At 44.2% G+C, this 21872-nt stretch overlaps 1 protein-coding gene across 1 annotated transcript; it reads right to left on the bottom strand.

Annotated features, from left to right (window-relative positions):
- Window positions 1-2520: 2520 nt before the first annotated feature.
- On the bottom strand, window positions 2521-21872 carry CYP46A1 (cytochrome P450 family 46 subfamily A member 1). Its single transcript, XM_013940748.2, has 15 exons — window positions 21549-21872; window positions 15113-15190; window positions 14766-14847; window positions 14150-14223; window positions 13360-13446; window positions 12502-12640; window positions 11769-11879; window positions 10848-11004; window positions 10419-10481; window positions 9216-9288; window positions 8688-8772; window positions 6464-6574; window positions 6050-6138; window positions 5101-5167; window positions 2521-4195 (listed from the first exon to the last, which is right to left on the bottom strand). The coding sequence occupies exons 1-15, from the start codon at window positions 21683-21685 to the stop codon at window positions 4034-4036; spliced, it is 1515 nt and encodes a 504-aa protein (XP_013796202.2). The 5' UTR covers window positions 21686-21872; the 3' UTR covers window positions 2521-4033.

The raw sequence follows: 21872 nt of genomic DNA, 5'->3' as shown, positions 1-21872 counted from the left end.
AGATTTTGCCTAGATCCAGGGAAGGTCTCATTTTGCAGTTGTCTTCATATAACCACACCAAGTGCAAATGCAAAGTAACGTAGTACAACGCTCTAAAGCCACTGTGGTAAAGAAGGCAGCAGGGAGCTGTTCATGGCTGGATAAATGAGCCTGGAGGGCAGCAAAACGTCCAGAGAAACACCTGATAACTACTGCACTCTGCATACATGGCTCCAGCAATAAAAAGGACAGTATCTTTTGCTCTCTTATCTACAGCCATTCCCCCAGGGGCTGCAGATAGATCAGAAGTCCGTGCATTGTTCAGAAAATTTCAGGCTCTGCTATAATGCAATGACTGTGATTGAATCCCATACTTCTGAGCTTCTGCTGGTTTCCTGCAAGGGTTAGAATAATATTCCTCCCAGGCAAAATTGTGTGGGGGGGTTTCCCACTTCCCTCCTAGCGCTAACGCTAGGTGTGCCCCTCCCTGCATGAAGTGTATGTGGATGCAAAACTGTGAGTCTTGCTCCTGTGCTCCAAACTAGCTGGGGTAAGGAAGGATCCTTTTCTCCCATCCCAGCTGTGAAGTGATTTGCCTTCCTCTGCAAGACAGAGGCTCCTCTGGTTACATTTCCCATAATTGGTTCTCTCCTATCACAAGAGGCTCTCTCTAGGCAGTGGTGATTTCCCTGTTTCTCCTGTTACTTGTCTATGGCACTGATCTAAAAGGGATAAGATGAAGGCTCTTGAATTAGCATATAAAACCTGGGGAGAAATCCTAGGGAAAGTCCTCACTCTGAGCACAAACATGAAAGTCCTGGGCATCAATCCAAAAGAGGGAGGCAAAGAGTTTATAGGTCTGGGAGGGGGTTGAAATAAACCTGCAGCAGCCATCAGTCAGAAAAGGAGGAAGAATTAGACACCTGTAAAAAAGACACTTGGGAGCGAGTACCTTCACCTTTGGAGGCAGCTCTTTATCTTGACTTCTGCTGGCTGAGCTTTTGCTGAGACTTCTTGTTTGTCTCCAAGCATGTGCATCTACGGAGGGTGAAGGCAAGAGGAGCTCTGGGATCTGCTGGAAGGCAGGCTCTTATTCGCAGGGTTCAGGGGCTGGAGCACTTCTGAAGAGCCTGGCTTTGCAGTTCTGAGCAAACTGTGACTTGCCTGTCCACCCAGCCTGCAGTACTCCACACAGGGCTGGGGTGGGCCCCTTCTGGGTGGCGCCCAGGGAAAAATCAGCCCACCAGTCATTTTCAGATCTTTCTTTTTTGTCCCCAGATGCTAATAGAAGCATACAGAGAAAAGTAGCGTCATGTTTAATACTTTCTCCTACAAGCAGCTAGGATGAGCACTGGGGAGGGGAAACAGCTTCTGTTCTGCATTTCCTCTTTACTGGCTGTGATCCCTGGCTGAGTGCTTGGCACAGATAAAGCTGACTTGCCCTGGAAGTGAAATAACATGTTTCTCTTTCCAGAGTAGGAAGAAACTCCTTTTCTGTGTTGTCCATGAAAGCTGCAGCCCCCAACTTTCTTCATAGCCCATGACAGTCACAGCTGTATCTGCTTGGGTACTCGTGGCCTGAAGACTCTTAGCAGGGTTTGTCAGAACCTGTGTAAGCACCTAGCTGGCATACAGGGCCCTGGGGAGCAGCTTTCCTGAATCTGGTGGGTTGAACACGGATCCTTTTTTTTTTGGGAGGATGAGGGATCATATCTTGGCTAGGGGTGAAGATGAAATGGAGAGAGCCCTGCACCGTATTGGCACAATATCCCTGTGGTCTAGAAATCATCCCTGCTGGTACACGCTCACCTGCAAAGCTCAGGACAGGTTATCTCCTGAGAAAAGGAGATGTTGAGGCTGAGGAATGCTGCTCCTGCTCGGTGCATTGACGATGAGAGCTTGCCATCTGGTGGAAGGTGATCAGCACTGACAGGCGACAGTTTGGCAAGAGCTGTGCTTCCACGTCTGGCTTTAGAACCAGGAGAAAGGCCTGTTAGAGGCCTTGGAGAAGCCCTGGAGAGCAGGCTGGCATTTGACAGGCTTGCAGAGAGAGCAGGAATGTGGGCATTCTCCAAGTGAGGTAAGCACAGGGCAGGCAGGCCTGGAGCTGATGAGGCCTGGCAAAACTCGCTGCAGGGTTCCAACAAGCTGCCACCTCCCTTGTTAGCCCTGGACCCTCCTTGGAGATTCTCAGCCCCACTGCAGAGGTTGCAGAAGGGAATATGGGTTTGGGCTACTAATGCATCTCAGCTCATTCATTAACAGGGCAGGGCAGAGAGCTGGGGTGGCGGCTCCTTGCGTCCCCATGGTGCGATTTGCTGGTGTGTCTGTCAAGCTGTCTGTGTGCTGCTCACAGCATATGCCACTCCCCTTCACAGCGTCCCTGAAGACCCCTTCGCTGCTGTGATATCCCCCCTGCCTTGACATATTCTCAGAATTCAGCCTTTTGTTATGCCACCAGCAAGTCTAGCCCCACTGACATCAAGCATCTGGCTCCCAATGATATTGGCTCCCATGAACATGCTTCCAGCCAGAGAGTCCTTAGTTTTCCAGACAAGATTTTATTAATCTGTAAGAGGATATAAGCAGTTCTCCAACAAAAAGGGACTGAAGTACTGGCCTATTGATTGATAGGCTAAAACTGCTCTAGCAATACAAGTATTAGTACCTCTGATTATAGGTAATATTTGTACATTGTATAACATAGCTTATGTTATCAATAAGAGCATCAATCTTATTGGCCTGTTATTGCACTGCTGCACTGAACAATCTGTGGCACAACATGAACAGACCCAGAGAAATCTTTGGGAAATCACTGTACTGGTATGGAAACCAACACAGTAACTTGTCAGTGTACATACCAGCTTCGCCTCATTTTAATTAGAAAAGGTAAGATACAACAGTGGCAGGATCAAATGTCCTGAATTTCCTTTATTTCAAGATAGATCTCATGCCTCAACTCCTATTAAGTATCCAAATATTTCTGGAAGGTGGGATTTTTGCCCTTTTTTTCCCTAGCAGAGAGGGGCTCTTTGAAAGCCTGCATGCAATGAGCAGTTTTGGAGCAGCAGCAGAAAAGGAGGGTGCAGAATGTTCGCCTGCCTCTGACTCAAGTTCAATGCACATTTCTTCACAGGCAATGTCAGTTTAAGCAGTATCTGCTTCTAGGCACTTACTTCAAACCCTACTGTACCTACTAGGCTGTCTGGTCCAAGCGTTCATATCACTTCATGGTGAGCCAGATGGGGACACTGATCTGGGCTAAAATGAACCCAGCAAGATCCCCCTAAAAACTATAGCATTGCATGAGAATGAGTGGGGGGCAGTGTAGGAGGAAAGTGGAGAAACTCTTTTGACAGCAGCACTGGCTTAAATGGATTGTGAACCTACACTCTGAATAATATTGGAAGAAAAGTGGGAGACACTGAAGAAAAATGAGGCAGAAGCAGCAAGGAAAACTAGTGGCCAATAGTAGTGATTTCTGTTTCAGATTGCTTCTATCAATCCATATTCTTATTTAAAGCAGGGAGGGAAAATTTGTTTTGACCAAGAGAATATGTTCAAACTTCTGTTCCCAAATTCAGCTCAAACTCTATGCTCCTACTGAGTGTTTGATTCACTGTGTAAATATGAAACTCCCTGAACTAAGTAAGTTCTGAGTAACTCTAAGTAAGCCCTTTACTTAGACTGTCTTGTATTGTAAGTGAAATCAGTGGAAAATATCAGCTGGGGTTTGATGTAGGTTTGTGTGTAGCTACCAGGGATACTCCAGTGAAGAGATGTTCTTTTTTAAGTCTGGTCAGAACCAGATAGTCCCTGGTGAAAAAAAACAGGCTTTGCAAGTTCCAGACAAGCTTCCAGATCGAAGATGTTCAAACATATCTAGAATGAATCTTCTAAGGTTTTCTTCAATAAATGATGTGGAAAGTCAGGAAATTTTTCAGTCTAGTAATCCTCTAAAAGCACCTGCAAAATCTAACCTTTGATTAGTGGGGAAATTTTCAAAATCAGAAGAAACTCTACCACTGCAACTGCACGCTCCCTTTCCTAACAATCACGTCTGGAAGCCTTTCGGAAGGCTCCTTGGCTTTAATTTACACATTACTCCATCTAGTGGCCTAAGGGTGCCAGCATCCAAGAGTTTAAAGCTCTGCCCTGGTACCAGCTGGAATTCAAACCTTTGCAGCAATTTTGCCATCACCACTTTCGCCTCCATCTGTTAAGGAGAAAAGCAAACTCAAAATCAGTGACAGCAAATTCAGCCTTGACTGAAGGTACTTAAATTCAGTGTGCTACATCATGCTGCTTTGTCAATATAGAGATTTAAAACTTAACACATGACTCTACTAATGCAGCTGACTCTGAGTTTGGGCAGGAAGAACATAGCCACCTGGGGCTTCCTGGATTTGAAGACAAATGGCAAGCACAAAGATTTGTCCTTGTGTTTATGTGTTAATCCTTTTTGGAAATCAGTGTAAATCCAACCAAGATTTTGAGCCTGAATGCTTAGATGAACTCACAGCACAAACCCAGAAAGTTGGCCTCCTACTGTGCTAAAATGCCTTTTGCCGTGCTCATATACTCACACATTCTGTTAAATTGTTCCTCCCATCCATGCAAGGCCCTCCTCCCCTTCTCAATGCCAGTCTCAGCTGGTCTGTGCCCTTTTGCCAGCTGATGTTCTGCATGGCTTGACTCTGCCAGCTGCGGCCACAGATTGGTGCCTAAGAGCCCCTGTACGCATCCTTTGTGTCTGACCTTGGGGAGCAACGCGATGGTGATTGCAATTCCTATAAAAGGGTTTGGATTCAAGCAGGGCAGCTTGGAACAAGTCACAGGGTGAGCAGCCTGCTGTTCCCTCTCCTGAAGACACCTTGGATATATGCATGCATGGGTGACATGGGACAAGTTTGGTACATGGAGATCTATCTGGTCATGTGACAGCATTTGATCGCGTGGCAGATACATGCCCTGTCACAGGCATATTGGGATCTTCCCTCTAAATGGAAGAGGTTTAGTGCTTCATCAGAATGGCCTTTGGCCTCTGAACACCAGCAACTGCCAGCACACCTTGAACGGGCACAGTGCTTACTAATGGATCATTGTTCCAGGCCTGCTTACCTGTGCAAAAGCCTGCCCAATACAGGATCGGGGTCCCAGAGAGAATGGAAAGTAGGAGTAATATGGCCTATGAAGAAAAAATGTTCAAAACTGTCATTCTGATGGCTTTGTTGTAAAGAAAGAAGCAAACATTTCATCAAAACAACGAGGAGATAGTCTAAATACCACTTTACCCACCTGAGTTGTCATGGTTCAGAGCAGTAGTGCAGTTTGGAAGCAAATTCCCAGTCATCTCCACTTACTGTGTGTTGGCTGAACTCACAGAGCAGTTTTGATGCATGCAGACTCGATTTCTAAACTGAATTTCAAGCATGCTCTAAATGCCCTCTAGCTCCTCATGAAGACATAAAGATCCAACCAATTGTTTTGCCTTTCAACAGCTCTGAACCACATGAGTGGACATGGACATTTGGTCCGGCAGTCCAGCCTAATTCTAGTCTGAAGCAAAACCTCTGAACCACATACAGTATAGATATAGGGGCCTCAGCACCAACTGCTTCGACCCATTGCTCCCTGCTATTGCACTACTGCTGTATACACAGCTTAGGCCTTTTGAGCCTACTGCAGAACAGCATTTTATGTCTTTGGGTCCATTTTCCCATCTCAATTGCAGAGATTCTTTAAGCTTCTTGGAGTGAGGGTTGTCATGTATTATAAGTTTGTGCTGCACTAAGGTCAATATTCAATCTGGTTTTGACCCATAACTTTTACCTCAGTATAAATATTAAAAAACATTAGCATTGGTCTTTTTTGTAAGTCATCATGCAGTCTAAAGAACTTCCGAACACAAGCTGGACATTATTGTTTTCTATTTGTGTTTGGATAAGGCTTTAGTGTTACTCATACTGGAATGAAAAAGTGAGTGCATTCCACTTTTTACCCTTGAAATCTCTTCCTGTAATGATTCCTTATTAGATATTTAGTAACTTGGCAGTAAAAAGAAACTCACTTTGGTGCCTCTTTGCTAAATCGGTCTGGATTGAAAGTGAGAGGGTCCTTGAAATACTGTTCCATCCTTCCCATTATATAAGTGCTGAACTGTCAAGAAAGAGTTTATTTGCATTAGTCAGGAGAAGCGCACTGGAAATGCCTCTTTGCTGTCACAGGTATAAAAATATAACTGCTTTCCACTCCCCAGATAGGGGTTGGTCTTGTTTTCACTCCCCAGGCATCTCACAAAAATGCTCCAAAGTCCCAATTCACACTTCAGTTTTGGCCAAAATTTTTCCAGGCCTAGTTTCAGTGCCTCCAATAGAATTATGCCCAGAGAGCATTTTGGCCCTCTGATACCCAGATCCATTACATTTGGACCCATTGCAGCAGCTAAAAGCCACTGACGCATGGATGTTGCTGCTGGACTCACAACGAGCGTTGTTTTTGCTGGAATCCTGATGCCTTCGATGACATTTTCTGTCTTTGTCCAGCGTACAGTCCCTGGGACGGGCGGGTACAGTCGGAGTGATTCCTTCAAAACCTGTGTCAGCAAAAAGCACAAAGGGTCAGTTAGCTGCTACAGTGTAGGAAGCAGAAATAAAACTCCCTTCCTATGGCCTCTGGCTAAAATGGGAACTTTTGACTTGTGGAAGTGATGCTGGCATATCTCCCTTGGACTCCTGCAGGCAAAACATAGGACAAAATTAGCTCCTTTACTTCAGATCTAGTTTCAAACTAAAAAAGCTGTTTCTTCACAATTTTTCGCTAATGAAAAGAAATTTGTGGTCTCATATGCCACAAAGAGAAAATATCAGTTGATTGATTAGGAAGGCAAACAGTATACGGAAGAAAAGCTGATGGCAGGTACAAAATGCTGCCATTTTGTTCTTCTTAATGATGTGGATATAAGGGGAATATACTTCTGGTAGAGATTAACCTGAGAGTTGTAGACCTAAGCCTTCACTGAATTGGCATGTGCATATGTACTTTCTTATGACTGGTAAAGTATAGAAAAAGAGAAATGAAAACCACAAGAGATACCATTGTTGAACAGATTTAACAACTAAAATCAGGTCCACAACTAAGATAAATTACTGGAAAGAATATTCGAAGGGAATAACTAAGAGTGACATTCCATGCTCCCACTGAGCTAATCTTAGAGCTTGTTGCCACAAAAATATGTGGTTGCTCCCAATCCTTCCTACTCTCAGCACTGTGCTCCCACTCCGGCCTTTGTGCAGTTTCTGGTGCTTGGGAAGGCAATTCTTGAGCTGAGCCAGTTCATTGCACCAAACTGACAAAAAACAACCTGGCAAAGAAAACTGAAAAAAGGAACAGTGAGAAAAAATGGAATGAGACCATTTCTTTTGGTGGCAGTGAGCTGAAAGAATGGCTTTTTCATGGAAGTGAAGCCTAATTAACAGTGCACATTAGCATTGCACTGCAAATGCAATTAATGGTGTGTATGCATGAGTGAGTTAATGAAAAAGAAGGGTGGACAAAAGGATTCAGAGTTGCTTGAATGGCAAGAGAGGAGTCCCATGGTCTCTGATGCTCCAATGACACACTGGCTCTCTGACCAAGGGTGACTGTGATTTTGGCTCTACAGGTCTCATGCTTGTTCTGTTAAATAAACTGTCTGCTCGGAGGGGTTGCATGTGATCTGCCTTAGAACTGAAAGGCTTAGATACTTAATCCCAGTTGGACTGGTGTAACTGTGATGATGTTTGAAGAAACCTGCCGATTTGTGCAAGCACACAGAGATATCTTTTCCATATGGAAAATACACTTTTGATCATTATCCACATTCAAAGCACAGTGATTTATGGGATGAGACATGGCAAATGTTAAAATGCCATCACCCATTTCAACAGGGCAGTTTAAGAGAAAACTGATCGTGGTAGACCATTAAAATAATAGGGAAATTTGAGCAGGGAAAGTAGTTGCCAGGACTGTGATTCAGCCTCTGCTGAGGGTTACAGGTGTCTCCCATCTTGTAAAAAAGGACCTGCAACACAAATGCTGTCAAGTAACCAAGCCCTGGCTTTACAGTTCATTACCAACCAGCATTTCTATATACAAGACCTCTGTTAGGACCAAACTCTTTTTCCAAGTGACTGAAGAGGGTTTAAAGACTGAATCCTAAAAAATAAAAATTGCAAAAACTAACCGTTATTTTGGGATGTCCCCAAATCCTGCTTAGTTAATTGCACATGGTGAGATCATAGTTGGAAATGCTTTAGTAATAACAAACAAAAATAGATCTGTAAGTCTGGAAACTGCATAGGACTCATGCAAAACTTGGGCTCAATGTTGCAAACCCTTCTTAAAGTATAGCTACTGTTTCAGCTTAAACTGGCAGAGATTAAGCAACTCAGTTCTAGCTCACAGCTTGGTAATAACTAAAATGAGCAGTGAAGGAACCATGTTGGATTTCAGGATGAAATTCTAGAAGCAACTTTCCTGACAAGACTTGGCTGCTGCAAAAGGCTCAGAGTACTTGCTTACTTCTCTGAGGACAAAGGCTGTCAGAATCCAATGCTGGTATTACGTGTAAAATTTAAGAAGTGTGGGACTCCTCTTGGCAGTCACATGATATGGCAAGAGTGCTACCAAACAGCTCTGACTGATATTTAATCTCCCTCCTACAGTACCTGTGATAAATACTCGAGTTTGCCAAGATCCTCATAGTCGATGTCTCTCTTGGCACCGATAACTTCATCCACTTCGGCCTGAAGTCTATAGTTAAATTAAAAAATGTTAGTTACAGACACCCATTTCTTGCCAGGCAGTTTGACAAATTACATTTTTTAACTTTCCAGACATTGAGCTGGACTTTGACTTCCATCCTCAGGCAAAATGCCTATTGATTCCCAGCCAGCCTCCTGAACTCGTGCCTCATATGAGGATGTAATAGTCGGCATGCAGTGCAAGGGAATCAGGTGGGATGCAGGACCAGCTTTGTACAAAGGCCTCGAAAAAAAATCACTTAGATGGAATTGAAATAATTCATCTTTAAGCTTCTTTTTAAAATTTAGGTATATTGGACTATAAAACTGTAGTTTGGGTAGGAGGCTAGAATTTTTTAGGAATTGACCCTAGATTTTTAGTAATCTGTACAATTATTATTAAATTCTTGAAAATAAGAGTGAGGCTGGCCTTGCAAATTACAGTGTACATACCTTTCCAATATTTCAGGATGCTGAGCCAGTGCCATTACTGTAAATGACAATTGATTGGCAGTTGTTTCATGACCTAACAACACAAAAAATCAGTTTAAAGATTAGTTTGAAATAAGTATGATATTAAGAAGATCTAGTAGTGTTAATGTGAACAGGTTATTTTAAAATTCAGGCCCTGAATGTTTAATTTCAAATATACTAGAAAAAAAAAAAGAAACACTAAAAGGGACATAATATTTATTTAAGGAGCTTTCAAGTGTTTCAAGTACAAGACAGAGCTGGTAAAGATGCAAGCCACCTAGATCAATGCAAAGTTGCAATTGATGCATACAGCACTTACTGGTTAAGAATGCCCTAACAGCAAGGACCAATGCTTCAAAAGAGGCCAGTCAGATTGGATATTTGCTGTGTCATATTATGGGACACATACTCCTGCTGAGAAGCAAGAATACACTAGTTCTGAGAGCAAACTGAGCTTCTAACAGGCTTTCTTTAAAGTGTCTGTTTTCTGTGGACATTTTCCATTTTTTCATTGGTAGTCATATATATTATTTTAAAGCATTACTGAAAATAGATTTCTTTAAAGATGCGTTTGTTGAAAAGACAGCTTTCTTGCAAAAGATGTTTTGACTTCACCTTGTTAGGGACCTAAATCCTACTGACTTGCAACGGGATCAATGTTTCTAAGTCATTTACCTCACATATCATGTCTGTCTGTGTTTTCTTCTGTAGTTTTGACAGTGCCCTCCCCTGCTAAGCACTGTGTAATGCCCTTAAGGGAAAAATGGCATTCACATGTGTGGGTGAGGTGATGCAAAGGCATCTGTAATATATTAAAGATTCTTTTAGTGGGATTTGGCAGGAGGTGGGGAGAAAGGGCCACAACCGTGTAAAAGAATATTCTTGCTCACCAGTGGGAAATGTGGCTCTCTGCACTGCAGGTTGGAGCCTGGCATTATCCACTATGTTTAAAGGGCAGAATAAGATGATAAAACATCATTTGGCTATGAGAAAACTATGAAACCTTTCAGACCTCACTCAAGTGGTCTTATTCCAGCACAGGGCTGCTGTTTTCCAATGAAGTAATTCCTAGTTACAGCAGTGGCACAAGGAGTGAGCAAAGCCATTAGCAATGCTCCTGTAGATGGCCCAAGAACAAGTACAGCTTCCCACATTACATATCCAAATAATACAAATACCAACCAGCAACAAAGAAAGTGATAAAGTTATCCAGAATATTTTCATCATCTCTGATTTCCTCCAGAGCTGTCAAGACAGAAAACAAAGCAAGATTAGAAAATTTCCCCATGTCACAGTTGGAACAGCTAGAATACTATGTCCTTCTTTGAGTATTTTGGCCAAGGTGAAACTGGGAAGGGATTCTGAGAGGGCAGCTCAAGGGTGACTTGTGACCAGTATTTGGTCTGACATAAAGAAACTGGGAATGTATTCAAAGGGAAGGAATTTTCAAAACAAGTGCCAGCATGTCCCTTCAGTGTGAAAAAACGTGCACTCCTGAATACATTAAAAGAAGACTGAGTCTCAAAGTTCAGATCCCCAAAACAAGCCTCCCCAAAGCTCAGGAAAAACATTCCACCAACCAACTATCTCAAACAACAGTGAGTTTCCTACCATCTCCCTTCAGTATCTGCGTAAGAATATCTAGTGTGGCTTCCTTGCCATTCTGCATGGCTTCTCTCCGTTGCTCAATGCATTTCTTGCCCACGCGGCGCAGCAGTCTCGCACTCTCCTGGACCTCCTTTATCATTTTCTGTTTTCCTGGCATGTACTGAATACAGAATCTCCTTAGTCATGTTATTCTTTTGGCTGGTAAAAATATTGACAGTATTATTTTTCAAGTGAGTTCTTCATTTTCTGTTAAATGACATTTTTCACAAAAATGTCTTCTCTCTTTGGAGAAAGGTGAATGTCCCCAAAATGACTGATTTTGGCTAAAGTGAGAAATATTTAATCTGTGCATGCTGATGTCGTGTCGTGCCAAAGCTAACCTTTTGAGCACAGTGGGCAAAATTCCTCACCTCTCCAAGGAACAAAACTGTAACATGTGATACAGAATCTAACCAGGGTCTTTGGGCCCAAAAAAGAAAACAGAAGCACTAGAAGTCTGAACTACACCTTTCATGGAAAACTGTTTTATGCAATTAACAGAAATATTTCAGATTTCATCCATAATTTTCTAATATTTGAGTTTTGGTCAAAACCAGACATTTTTTATGGTAAGAAAGTTCAAATTTCTACCATATTGAGTGAAGGCAGTCTTTCTTGGACAGATGGGAAGGACTTCTCAATTTTTGCGGTCATGGATTTGAAAATAAAAAATTGAGACGGGGGTGAAAAGAGATGCAGAGGGGAAGAGAAGGCAGAAAGACAGAAACAAAGTATTAAATAATAAGGTTAATTTTGCGAGTGTTTTAAAGTACTAGTAAATTTTATCTCAATGCATGCTGGAGGGAAGGAGTTACTGGTAACACTTTCCCTGTCATACGTGGACCTCAATATGAGGAGAGACTACTGAAGTGGGTGAGTACATACCTCCACAAAGGGGATGCGCATCTCAGTCATTCCCTTCATAATCATGGTCACAGCGTGTGGAAAGGGTGTCTGGTCATCATTCAGTGAGTTTAACTCCAAGCCAAAAGCTATCTGAGGATAAAAAAGCAGCAACTAACTGAATCCTTCTGTTTATGCGGTCTGGGATGGGAGAGCAGAACAGCCTCACACTGATCTCTTTTACTGTAAAACTATCTTAGGTTAGATTCTGCCTTGTAGGTGTCTGTGAGGGAAGGGTAATATTTAGATTAGGCTTCCTCCTTGTCTTGAGGGAATTAGTAGTTTAATGCTACTCTCTATTCAAAGTGTTTCACATAATGAAGGGAAAAGCCAGTGTGAGGCAGATTTCACGCTGATGTATAATGGTAATAAAAGAGCATGCACACATGAATGAATACCATGTGCCCCTTTTGGCTTGGAGAGGTGCAAGTTATCAGATTGTACGGGCTTTTGCGAAGGGTCCCCCCATGTAGCATACTACAGGCCACTCATACATGACCTGGACAGTAAACCCTTCCCTAAACTGTCCCTTCCTTTGGATTTCACTGCTGCTTGCCCTGGCAGAAGTGGCACAATTAGTCTCTCAACTATTCTGGCATTTCTGCGTAAAGTTCTTGTTGCCTGGCTCCGGCCTCCTGCCAGTGTGCAGTTGCTGGTACCCTTTACTTCCATTCTCTCCTGCCAGTCGCAGAGGAAACAAGAAAGCAGCTGGTACCTTTGCAATGACATCCAAAGTCACTCGGCTCATCATCGTCATCATGCTAAACTCTTTTTTTCCATCTGCCTTTTCCTCTAGCTTCTCCATCAGCTCCTCTGCTTTTTCATTAAAAGTTTCCATCAGACCAATCAGGTAGCTGAACAATTAATAAAGATGAGTGATGGGGTCTTTGGGGAGCACATCTTTGCTCAGACAAATTTATCTTCTTTATTTTCCATATAAAATTGTAAAGAAACTTTTTAAAAAACATTATTTTAACCTTAAATTTATTTGCCTTAGTTCTTTTTGAAAACAAAGAGGTAAAAAAGACCTTTGCAAGATAAAATGAGCCAAGTTCTTTTTGCAGCAACCTGACACAGTCCTATCATGCAAAGGCATGGCAAAGGGCTTTGGCCTTTGCTTGCCAAAGCAAATGGACTACATCTTCAGATCCTAACTGCATGTATTTTATACAGGCACAGACAAGCAAACCAGACCACTCCCCTGCTTATTAATCATGCCATGTGTCCCATAGGGAATCACTGAGGCACATGGTGCTGAGGCTTGCCCACTTCCAGTATCCGACGTCTGTTTTCAGACAGGATAAGGCAGCCCTCACCACATTGCTAGGTGCATAACCACAGGACCTGCTCTTGCCATCGCTGCACTTAGATGGGTGTCCCTCCACTTCCACGTGGAAAGTCTGGTCAAATTACAGTTGTCATGGAAATGATGTGTTGGACTCCAAGTAAAATGTGATTTTGGCACTAAATGGGTTTACTCTTTCTAAATATCAAATAACGGATGATTGACAGTAAGAATCATAAGAACACAGTAGAAATAACAAATAGATCATCCCAGAGATATTTGCCTTACGTTCGGCTGAAAGCTGGATCCATAGTCTTCCGTTGCTTGTGCCAGTGATCATAGTTGCGATCGGTTACCAAGCCGTTCCCAAGAAATCTAGCATTTAGGAAAACAAGGAGAGGAACAGTTTTCAGCAAGGGAGCCAGCTGAAAGTTGTATAGTCGCAAATGTAACTCTTCCACATGTACTTTCTTGTATTTTTCACATGCAGGGAGTACCATGCTGCTTTGAGTACGCAATTGTTTCATCATGGTGGACAACAACTGAATTGCAGAAATGTTCTGCCTGGTACTTGTGGAACGCTGAGTCCAACAAGACCCTGGTTCGTTACAGAGGTTCCCAAGAATAGTTGTTATACAAATAATTAATATAATAGCTGGATTATTATATTTTTAGGAGCTTCAGGCTAACAGGGGAAATTCCCTTGTCCTCTCATTAAGCCTAGGAGCTGGAAACTCCAGTGCACTAAGGAATAATTCAGTGCTCTAAAATCCAGGTGAGAAGTCTGATGAGCCTTGAACAAGTTGCTCTGAGACTAAATGAACAACCACATGGGAAAAATATAAGATTAGGTAAAAAAATCTCATACAACCTCATCCCTGATTGGGAAGATATTTGACTTGACATGTGCGCTTTCAGCATAACTTAGTAGGTACCTGGTGCTTAAATGTGTCTAGAATTAGTCATGAATCCCAACAAGAGAGTCAGTGCTCTGAGTCAAAGCAAATGCAATGCCTGTGACTTAATTAATCTTTTGCTTACTTTCAGGTCACAATGGCTTCAGCTGGGTTTTGCCTACCTCACACCAAATATGTTGAAGATACGACCGTACACCAGGCGATCCTTTGGGTACTGTGGCGACATCAAGAATTCCTAAAATCAAATCTCATGTCAGTAAATACTGAGGGCAATCCATTTCCCACACCAAACATAAAGAAACACACACACATTCCCTCTTTCCTTCCTGTAGCCAAAGTCTGAAGGCTTCGTGAATTATTTGGTGTACCCTGGTTTGTGGGCTGATAGCTTGTTCTGCATGCCTGTAGCACTTTCTTCCCCAATGACCTCAAATCTCACACTGTGACTATTACCAGGATTTAGAGGGAAAAAATCAGCCCCTTTGTGCCTTGCTCTTTTGAGATATTAAGGTCTTGCAGATAGTATGCTTTTCAAAAATGGTGGATGCTTGCTCAATCTGCAGCTTAAAGACGGGTAACAAAGTAAATCAAGTAAGAAGTAGAGTCAGGACAGCCGAGAGTCCAGAGTAATACCTCACCCTTGTAACCTGGCTCAGAGCTGCGCTCCCACAGGATACAGACTGGCTGGATCATGCTGCTCTAAACATTACACAGCACCTCTCTTTTTCTGGGTGGATGGGCTGATCCCCACTGTAGATTTTATTTTATTTGCAGTACCTTCACTCCTTCAGGACTCAAAATCATTACTGAGACTCTGTGAAAAGCATTAAACCGTACAATGGGTCCATATTTCTCTGCCCTACAAGAAGAGAAGGAAAAAAAAGAGAATTATGGTATAAAACATGAACATGTAACAATGCAGGCCTAATAACCTCAAAGGACTAAACCACAATGTACTAGACCTACTGCAGTCTTGACTGAATAAAGGGAAAGATCAATGTTCTGGTTCCTCTGCTGACCTGCTGAATGATGCTAAATATGTAATTGAATATCTCTGTGCCTTGCTTTCCCAATTTGTATTACAGGGCTTCCTGATTATAAGTTACTGAAGTATCTCAACTTACCACTGCAGGAAGAGATCATGCACAAACTCCTTTTTCTTCAGCATTCTCCACAAGATTGGCAGATGTCCAAGTAGAAAGCTACCGAAAAAGAAGTTTGAGTGTCATAAGGATGCCAAAATAGGGGTTTGGATGGACTACAATGCTCAATGCTGATTTTAGGGTGGAAGGGCTTTGGAAGAATGTGAGGTTAACTCCAAGACCCTGTTGTTCCAGTGTGATCTGGTGATGCAAAGAACATTTTGGAATGACACTTGTTCTTGTAAAAGAAATAATTTGATTTTAAAACATGCTCAAGATCCTTCGCTGAGGGAAACAACTGGAGTAAGAACAACATCATTTCAGTGACACTATATCCCCACATGCCCTATGTGCTATTTACTCAGTGTGCATCTCTGTCGCTCAGTTGGTGCAGTATGCATGGTGCTTGTATTTTTCCTCCATTTAAGGAAAGATAAAATAATACCCAGCTGTGGCCAACGCCCTTGCAAGCTGGAAGTCCATGGTCACTCTGTGAGGTTCCTGCACTGTCAGGAAGATCAGTGCAGAGACGCAGAAAAAAGCCCTGGTGTGCTGCAAGCTGAGGGGAGATTTTTTTCCTGCATAAGAATAAGGGATATTTGGGGTTGTGTGGGGGAACTCCCAATGAACTGCTTTGATCTTAGTCTGCCTAAACTGACACACATTCTATAAACAATCTATACTGCAACTATTACCTTTCTGTATATAGAAAATAAAGATTACAGTTCCAGCCCTGATTGATGAGCAGTAACTTTTGTTCTGTCAATGGAGTTAAACTGAGATAAAAAGTAGGAATGGTCTCTTTCTGTCTAAAGTAACATTAATTCAAATGTTTAAAAGAAGAGGCAAACCTAGAAGGATAATCACTGATTAATATGCAGAATTGCAGAAATTAATAAAAAGGGTTAACTCTTTAAATACATTAGCTTTAGACAAAAGTCAGAGATCAGTTTCTTCCTGGAGGTATGAGTGGGAAATTCCCACCAACTTTGCACGCATCTAAAGGAAGATTTGGCTACATTCCTCTCTAAAAGCAAAAAAGCTAGGCTTGAGATCTGTTTTCCAGTTGAGACAGATAGTCATACTATCACTCTCTTCAATATAAACAAACTGTAGGAGAAAAACAAGCTCCTACTTTCTTTCTGTTGGATCCAGTAAGAGCTTAAAATAACAAGCGCTCAACAGAATTACCCAACACCTCCTATAGAAACTTTTAATCCTTCACTTGGGTGAATCTCCTACTAGCAACTGGACTCCAAAAAGATATGAAAGCTCCAAATAAGGCAAACAAGTCCTTCATTAGAAAAGCTCCAGGAACCACTCTTTCTGGAGCATATGATGCAAGGTCCCACCCATGACTCCCTTTGTGTGACTGTTTAGTTGTGACAAATGAATCCTCAGAGATGTTTTTCATCCTCTGACCCATCAGTACCCTTCTACTGTGCAGAAACCGCTTGAAAAAGTGCCAGTACAGCAAGGCTACAGGCCGTATCCTCCTTTATCTTGGCTTCATTCCACTGGCTGGTGTGGAGGACCAAGGCTACAGCCGTGCTCTGGAGCAGCCCATCACTCCCTGATACAAGGCTAGCATTATGTTTTCTTTATATTCATGGGTTGCTTTTTGCAGTCTGCAAGATCTTGCATGTGGATAATGTCAAGCATTCCTAGAGGAACTTGCAACACTAAGACTTGGATAATGCAGAAAACACATGCCTCACTTACCACGTTTGTATGTATTCCTAGAGGCTGACAGTGCTAAACCTCAATTACCCTGCCCATACACAAATAGAACAGTGTGCTCCTAATGACAAAATCAGTAGAAGAGTAGATAAAAGTTTTTCATAACATGCACCATATGTGTGTATCATTTCAAGACTGTTCTTTTCTGGGGCTCTGCACTGAATCCTTTACGGTAGCTCAGAGGATTCCCTACTGACTGGTGTAAAAGCAAGCTGAAGTTTTTCAGAAACTTGTGGGATTCAGTTTTGACAGTTTTCTTTTTCATGTGAACAAAAAATTCAAGTTAAGTGCTACAACAGACCTAAAACATTAATCCTCTAAAGAGAGGTCACAATTATTAGTACTTAAGGCATGCCATGATAAAACTAAGCAAGGGCTCAGTTTGTGATATTGCATTATGTCACACTATCACCTGAAAACAGGTATTTGTCAATAATTCCTTTTTTCCATTTCTTACCTTTAGATCTCTAATATAAAATAAACCTTTGAAGAGATAACCTTATCTATTCAAAGGTGAGCCATTCATGCGGTAAAAATGACACAAAGCCACTATGACTCACTTTTTCAGCCTGTTCTGCACAACAGTCTCCTTTAGAGATATGTTGTGTTAGCTCTGATAAAATAAATCAGCCCAAGAAATCATGGGTGTTAATATAAATCTTGTCATCATGCAGCCATAACAGCTTACCCAAGGTCTGAGATTTTGATAAGATCGTTCTACTTCATCCTAAAACAAGGCTTTCTTAAGCTGTTATCAAAGGCAAAGGAAAGAGACAAGGACAAATGCAAAATCGCGATAGACTAACACCTTGAAACGATACAGGCTGAGGACTGACTGCCTGGGGAGCAGCACAGCTGAACACAGTGCAGGGGCCCTGGTGGGCAGCGATCGGGACATGAGCCAGCCCTGCGCCCTGGCAGTGAAGAGGGCCAGCAGCTTCCTCGGCTGTCTCAGCAGAAACCCAGCCAGCAGAGCGAGGGAAGTGATTATCCTCCTTTACTCAGTGCTTGTTAGACCCCATCTAGGAAACTGTGTCCAGTTTTGGGGTGCCCAACACAAGACAGACAGCGGCAAACTGGAGCAAGTTCAGCAAAGGGCTGCCCCAGGCTGGTCAGGGCTGGAGCATTTGCCCTGTGAGAAGCTGAGGGACCAGGGCTTGTTCAGCCTGGGGCAGAGACAGCTTCGAGGGGACCTCACAGCAGCCCCAGGACCTACAAGGAGGTCGGCAGGAAGACTGCCAGGCTCTTTGCAGGGTGTTTGGCAGGAGGGTGAGAGACAGCAGGCAGAGGTTGAAATAGGGGAGGTTCAGACTGGGTATAAGGAAAGACTTTTTCCCCATGAGGACAGTCAGGCAGGTTGCCCAGAGAAGTTGTGCTGTCTCTGTCCTTGGAGGTTTTCAGTGCCTGACTGGGCAAAGCCATGAGCAACCTGCTCTGAATTCAATGGCCCTGCTTTGAGCAGGAGGTAGGACTAGAGACCTCCCACAGTCCCTTTCAACCTAAACAATGCTGTGATTTCTATGAAATGGAAAGCACAAAGTAAGGCTTTCATATCAATATGCCTTATTTACTTTGTCTTTAGCTTTAGAAATTTTTAGCAAAACCCAGCCATGCTGAGCTGTCTAGCTCGGCACAGCTCTGTGAGCAGCCTGCAGGCAGGCTATGGCCTGTGGGTTGTTCTGTCCAGCCCTTGAACAATTTTCAGCTGTGTAAGGAGCTGAAGTCAAAGTGTGGGGTGAACAAATCAAGAAATAATCCTGCTGCTGCTGGGCACATCTGAACCTTTTGCCCTGTCCATCTGGAAGAGGGAAAGTGTTGTCACAGGACTCCAGAAACTCTACTGAAGCACTCAGAAACGGACAGTGGTATTAGCTGCTTGTCTGGGCTAAGAGAGAAGTTGGCTGGGCTGGGCTGGCTGTTGTTGCTGTTTCAGTTGAATCCTCTCTCCTTTAGGACCAAATGAGACAAGCTCACAGAAGGAGGAAGAGAAGAACTGCAAAAAAGCTCACAGCTCCTGTCTTTGCAGTCTTGCAAGTGGAGGGAGAGATGAGCCCACAGCCTTATCTGGCATTTGAAGACCTGGCAAGCTTAGATGGGTGTTGGGCTCTTGCCTGGCACTTAGGGGGTGCTCCATATTGCTGCAGAAAGTGGAGTTCTGTTTAGCAGGACCAGGCTGCCATTCAGTAGATATCAAAGGAAAGAGTACAGGGGAAAAAGTGAAGTAGAGAAGAAAAGGGACACATCCCTGAGGGGCTAACAGCAGCACAGGTGGCAGACTCCAGCTGCTGTATGATATTTAGCTGAAATGTGCATAGGTGGTGATGTTGCTGGTTTCCCTCTCTCCATCCACATGTGTGGAGGTCCTCCCTTAGGATATCTCCATCATGAAGGCCAAGAAGATCATAAGCTTTTGGTCTTAAACTGTGGAGAAAGTGGGAGCCTGGCAGCTCCACTTCCAGCATTTAACTAAGAACGCCATAAAGCTGGAAGTGGAATAACTCTTTTCCCATTACTTTGTTTAACTGAAGTGGTTATATTTTACCAGGGAACCACTCATCTAGGGGAAGCTTTCTACTCCAGTGTTGCCAAAGAGTCCTATCTTCCAACACATCAATTTGGTTCCTCTGTTTCTGATCCCATTCTTCTCTAGTTTGCTGGATAAAAATCTCAGCTGCGGAGTGTTTAAATTTGGGTGAATCACATGTTAGAACCATAGAATCACAGAATAATTTGGGTTGGCAAAGACCTCTCAAGGCCATTGGTCCAGTTCCCCGCTCCAAGCAGGGCCAACTTCAGAGCTACATTAGGTTGCTCAGAGCCTCATCCAGTTGAGCTTTGAGCATCTGCAGGGATGGAGAGTCCACAGCCTCCATGGACAACTTATGTCAGTGTCTGAGCACCATGGGAAAGAAGTTTTTCCTTATACCTAACTGGAATTTCCCTTGCTGCAACTTGTGTCCATTACCCTTTGTTCTCTTGCTGTACATATCCAAGAAGAGTCTGGCTCCATCTTCTTATAACCACCTGTCAGGTAGCTGAAAAACAGCAAGTTTCTTCAGCAGCCTCTTCTCCATCCTAAACAGGCCCATCTGCCTCAGCATCTCCTTGTACTCCCTGTGCTCCAGCCCCCAGCCATGCTGCTTGTCCTCCACTGGACTTGCTCCAGTTTGTCAACACCTTTCCGGTACTGGGGAGGCCACCACCACACAAGCAGCCCACCTCACCTCTTTTTTTTTTTTTAATAAACTACTTAAAATAGCTGGATGTGTTTGACCTTTGGATATTTAGGAGTGGAAGTGTTTGCATAACAAATACTCAGATGAGGACTTTGGACATTTCAGGCAAGTTACTAACTATGCTTTTAAAAAGCTATCAGATAACAGAGCTATCATGGGCTTCCACTCAGGCACAGCAGTACTAGAAACCTTTCTGGGAAGGATCTTAGGCTGAGATTAAGCCTCAAATCCTGAAGAAGAAACAGAAAAACAGCCACAGAGTTACTTTACAAGCTGCCACTATTCTAGGATGTTGCTTCACATCTCAAAATAAAACTAAGGTCAAGCAGGATCAGGTATGACAGGATCTATCATACCTCTAATCGTAATATCTGGCCCTGATTACACAAGTAGGCTAAAAATTGGAGTTAGGCAGCCAGGCTTGGTGTTCTTATAGGACTGCTTACATAAGAGAGAGCAGGCACAGTGTCTGTTCCCATGGCAGTATGGGCATGTTATCTGAGGCCATATGCACCCAAAGGTGAGGTTAAATGCGAAGCCCACACACTTCTGCAAGAACTGTGTTTCCTTGTGACAGTGATGCCACTACCATGCTGCCAGACTTCTCACCGCCCGTTATAATTTTTGGCATTTTGGGGAGGGGCAGAAGCTAAAGGCCTAAATCGCGAGGGGGAGCTGGGATGGCGTTGGGTGGTGTCGCTGTCAGGTGAGGTGCCTTTTGGTGCTCTGTGCGAGGGCAGACCAGGGTCAGCGTGGGAACACATACAAACAGGGAGAGTCCCAAGCATGGTCTGTGTGCTGATGCAGTGCCAAAACCTCTCAAACATCGCTGGTAGTGGATGCGGACTGATGGGTCACTCTTCTGTACAGAAAAGCAAGCTGTGGTTTAATGGAGAAGGTTTTCGAGCCAGGACACCGGCATCCCCACGGCACGAGACTGCCCACTGAGCTAGTGGGACACTTTATCCATGTTCGCACGGAACCCCTGCAGCCAGCAGGGCTTCACCCGCGCAGCTGCCCCTGACTTCTCAGCAGGGCTCGTGATGCGGATGCGGCTCCATCGCTCCGGCTCTGAGCTAACACAGTCCCACCTCCCTCGACTACCTCTGTGGCGAGGCCACACGGTCCCAGGTAGGAACATGGCGTGCACAAACTGCTCGCTTAACCTCTCTGTGCCTGCCTTGGCCTGAGAGACGGATGGCAAAGCTCCTGACGGTGCCAGCGCTTCCCTGGCATCCGGTGCGTGTTTGCTGCTCCCGGAGAGCGACGCAACGTTGCACTTGTCCCTGCCAATGGCAGCCCGGTCCCGGCTCTCCCCTGCGAGCTGCCCCTCACTCCTGCCGCGGAGGAAAGGCCTGGGTTGCCTCCTCTCCTTCACTAAGCCATTTCCACCTTAACCAGAGCCCAGACTGCGCCGTCTGCAGCGCAGGGCCTGCCCTTACCTCTCGCGCGGGGCGCTGGGGATGTGGTCGTATTTCAGGTGGACGCAATGCACGTAGCCGCAGTAAATGCCGAAGGCCAGGAGCAACGCTGCCAGGAGCAGAAGGGAAAGCGCCCCCAGGGCCCCCAGCACCTCCATGGCCTCCGGGGCGAGAGGCCTGCTGGGCGGTCGGACCGGGCCGGATGAGCTCCGGCTGCAGGAGGAAGCTGGCAGGAAGGCCAGGCAGAGCCCGGCTGAGCTTAAAGCGGCAGCACAGCCGGCAGCGCTGCCGGCAGCCCCGGGAGCCGGCCGCCGTGCAAGGCCACGGCACCCGCTGGCAGGCAGC

This window comes from Apteryx mantelli, chromosome 4 (genome assembly GCF_036417845.1).
Source record: "Apteryx mantelli isolate bAptMan1 chromosome 4, bAptMan1.hap1, whole genome shotgun sequence".
NCBI lineage: Eukaryota > Metazoa > Chordata > Aves > Apterygiformes > Apterygidae > Apteryx > Apteryx mantelli.
Note: the sequence above shows the minus strand (reverse complement) of the source record. Positions and strands in the feature narration are given on the sequence as shown.

Bases quoted from the DNA above. Each gene is read 5' to 3' on its own strand.
- CYP46A1 (XM_013940748.2), bottom strand. From the start codon at position 21,685: ATGGAGGTGCTGGGGGCCCTGGGGGCGCTTTCCCTTCTGCTCCTGGCA. The intron at 12,641-13,359 runs GTAAGGCAAATA...TTAATTGTTCAG, and splicing joins GATCCAGCTTTCAGCCGAAC to CTACCTGATTGGTCTGATGG. The intron at 11,005-11,768 runs GTATGTACTCAC...TTCTGTATTCAG, and splicing joins TGCGCATCCCCTTTGTGGAG to TACATGCCAGGAAAACAGAA.